This window comes from Caenorhabditis briggsae (assembly GCF_000004555.2).
Source record: "Caenorhabditis briggsae complete genome, chrIII, whole genome shotgun sequence".
Classification (NCBI taxonomy): Eukaryota; Metazoa; Nematoda; class Chromadorea; order Rhabditida; family Rhabditidae; genus Caenorhabditis; species Caenorhabditis briggsae.
In genome coordinates this window covers 12159368-12161541 of record NC_013490.2, presented here as the reverse complement: position 1 = coordinate 12161541, position 2174 = coordinate 12159368, and the positions used below count along the sequence as shown (strand labels likewise).

Here is a 2174-nt window from a genome sequence, read left to right as displayed (position 1 = left end):
TCATTCCACAAGTTTTGAAAATTTCAAAAAACACATAAGGGGGGACCCTTATGTGATTTTTTTCGATCGAAAATTTTTTTTCGAGTTTTTTCGATCTTTTTTGATCAAACAGACAAACAATCCAAAAACAAAAAATAATGGAGAAAATTGTATTGAGAGCTCAAAATTTGGCTCAAAATGACAAAATTTTTGCTACCGGGCCTTCCGGGCCGGGCCCGGGGCTTGAAAATTTCCTCAGGCCCGGCCCGGAATTTTACAAGTATGCCGAAAACAGATTTAGACTTGTCAAAACTTGTAATTTAAAATCATGCACAACACGCTCTCCCCCGTTTCATTTCCGGACTGCAAGCCAGCGGAGCGCGATTGCATAACACGAGACGCAGACGAGAAACGAGGCGGCGGCAAATATGTCGATTTGAAACTTTTCAGCGTTGAATTGCTCGTTCTATTAAGTTTTACTGTGTCTTTATTGATTTTTACTTTGTTCCCCGTTTCTTTCTAATAAATAATACATTTTTCACAGTGTTTTGATTCCAGTTTCAGCAACGGACCGAGGAAAATCGTACGAATCATTCGTTTCGCGATTACTCGAAATTTGCGAAACCAAAGGTGCCGAAGAAAGAGCCAAAGAAGGAGGAGCCCGAAGGACAGGACATCAAGAAATTCATGTCTCCAGCTGCCACCAAGTTTCCAAAGAAAAAAGAAAAATTTTCCCGTTTCCTCTCGAGCACAGAATTCAACCATTGTATGTTTTCAGTTTTCGGCGAAGTCTACGGTATTCTAATACTATCAACTGACCTACTATTTGTGTAATTAATTTTCGAATAAACAAGTTTGTTTTGTACCCCTTCTTCTGATCTCTTTGTACTCGTGTTTCTGAAAAAAAAAAGTTTTCGAGGAATAAGATACAGTTGTAACATCAATGACATCAATGCGATCCACAAAAAGAGAAAAAAGAATGATAAATTTGAAAGAGTATTAATTTTAAAACGGTAAATATCACTCGAAAACCATTAAAGGAGGGTAGACATCAAAAATTTCAAAATTTTCATTTTTACTCAAAAGATATAACTCTGAAGTATAAATATAGCTATGTACTTAAAAACCTGAAAAAAACACTTCAAGGACGAAAAAATGCTATTTTTTGTCACCCTAATTTCTTCACTAGCTTGCTGCTGCGGCGTCGCTTCATAATGTGAAAAACGCGATGGTCGCCTCTTATACGCGTAGTGTAGTGGGTACGCTCTAGGCTAGTATTCAGGAGGTCAGAGGTTCAATCCCTGCTGGTGTTTTTACTTTTTTCTTCCCTTGTTTCCTTCGAATTGAATTTTTTGAACTCGGAATTTCTGAAGGGCTACCAGCGTGCCGCCGAGGCCTCGCTCCGAAGTACCAAAATCAGTTGAAAATAAAGAAACTTGTTTTATTATGTTAACAAATAAAATATGAAAAAAACTACAATTAATGACATAACAATTGAAAAAAAAACCACATAATTAAAACAATCCTCGTGCAGGGCTGGTCGTCGGAAGGTGAAGGAAGCAGTAAAAATGGAGACGTCTCTGAAAACCCTAGTCATAAAACAGTTTTTTATTCCTAGAGTAATAACGAGAAGTAATGAGATAAATAGGAACAGTGAAGAAACGGTTATCGAAGAGAAAATAGTTTTTTTCGCATGCCTTTAAAAAACACCGGCGACTGGCAAAATAATCGGTCGATAGAACTTTAAATTTACATAAAAAATTCACTTTTATATGGGTTTTATAATAAATAAGAAAAAAGAGCTTTTTTAATGTTTGAAGTCGTTAAAAATTGAAAAAAATAAAGTCGGGAAATAAAAAAATAAAAATGTTTGCGCGTGGGATTGCGTGCTTTAGGTGCGAACACCGCGACGGCAAAATACACATTCCCTGCAATTTTCCCCGAAATTTTTGTTGTCTGCCCTCCTTTAAAGTTTGTTGTTTTTTTATCAATTTATCACTAAATTCATTCTTTGAGTTTTTTCTGATATTCCTGTTGTCGGCAGTAAAAATGTATCTCCTCTCTCATTTTTGAACTTTTTGGCTTAATTCTTGTCTTGAAATGTTCGCAATATTCTACTCCACAGGTAAATTGCGAACGGATCCGTTACGGACGCTCAGCGTTCGCGCGCGGTTGAAATAGCAACCGCATACGGA

General features: G+C 36.8%; 2 protein-coding genes across 2 annotated transcripts in view; one reads left to right on the top strand and one right to left on the bottom strand.

The window, feature by feature from the left end:
• Positions 1-813, top strand: part of CBG00015 — a gene marked incomplete at both ends in the record, with an annotated part of 3612 nt that extends 2799 nt beyond the window's left edge. The window contains 2 exon segments of the mRNA XM_002642592.1: positions 538-745; positions 758-813. Coding sequence (XP_002642638.1) covers positions 538-745; positions 758-813 — 264 coding nt within the window.
• CBG00014 overlaps positions 1-2174 on the bottom strand; it is a gene marked incomplete at both ends in the record, with an annotated part of 19765 nt that overhangs the window by 7007 nt on the left and 10584 nt on the right. Inside the window, 3 exons of the mRNA XM_045244511.1 lie at positions 1166-1172; positions 1517-1568; positions 2055-2093. Of these exons, the coding sequence (XP_045091451.1) occupies positions 1166-1172; positions 1517-1568; positions 2055-2093 (98 nt within the window). The remainder of the gene's footprint in view (positions 1-1165; positions 1173-1516; positions 1569-2054; positions 2094-2174) is intronic.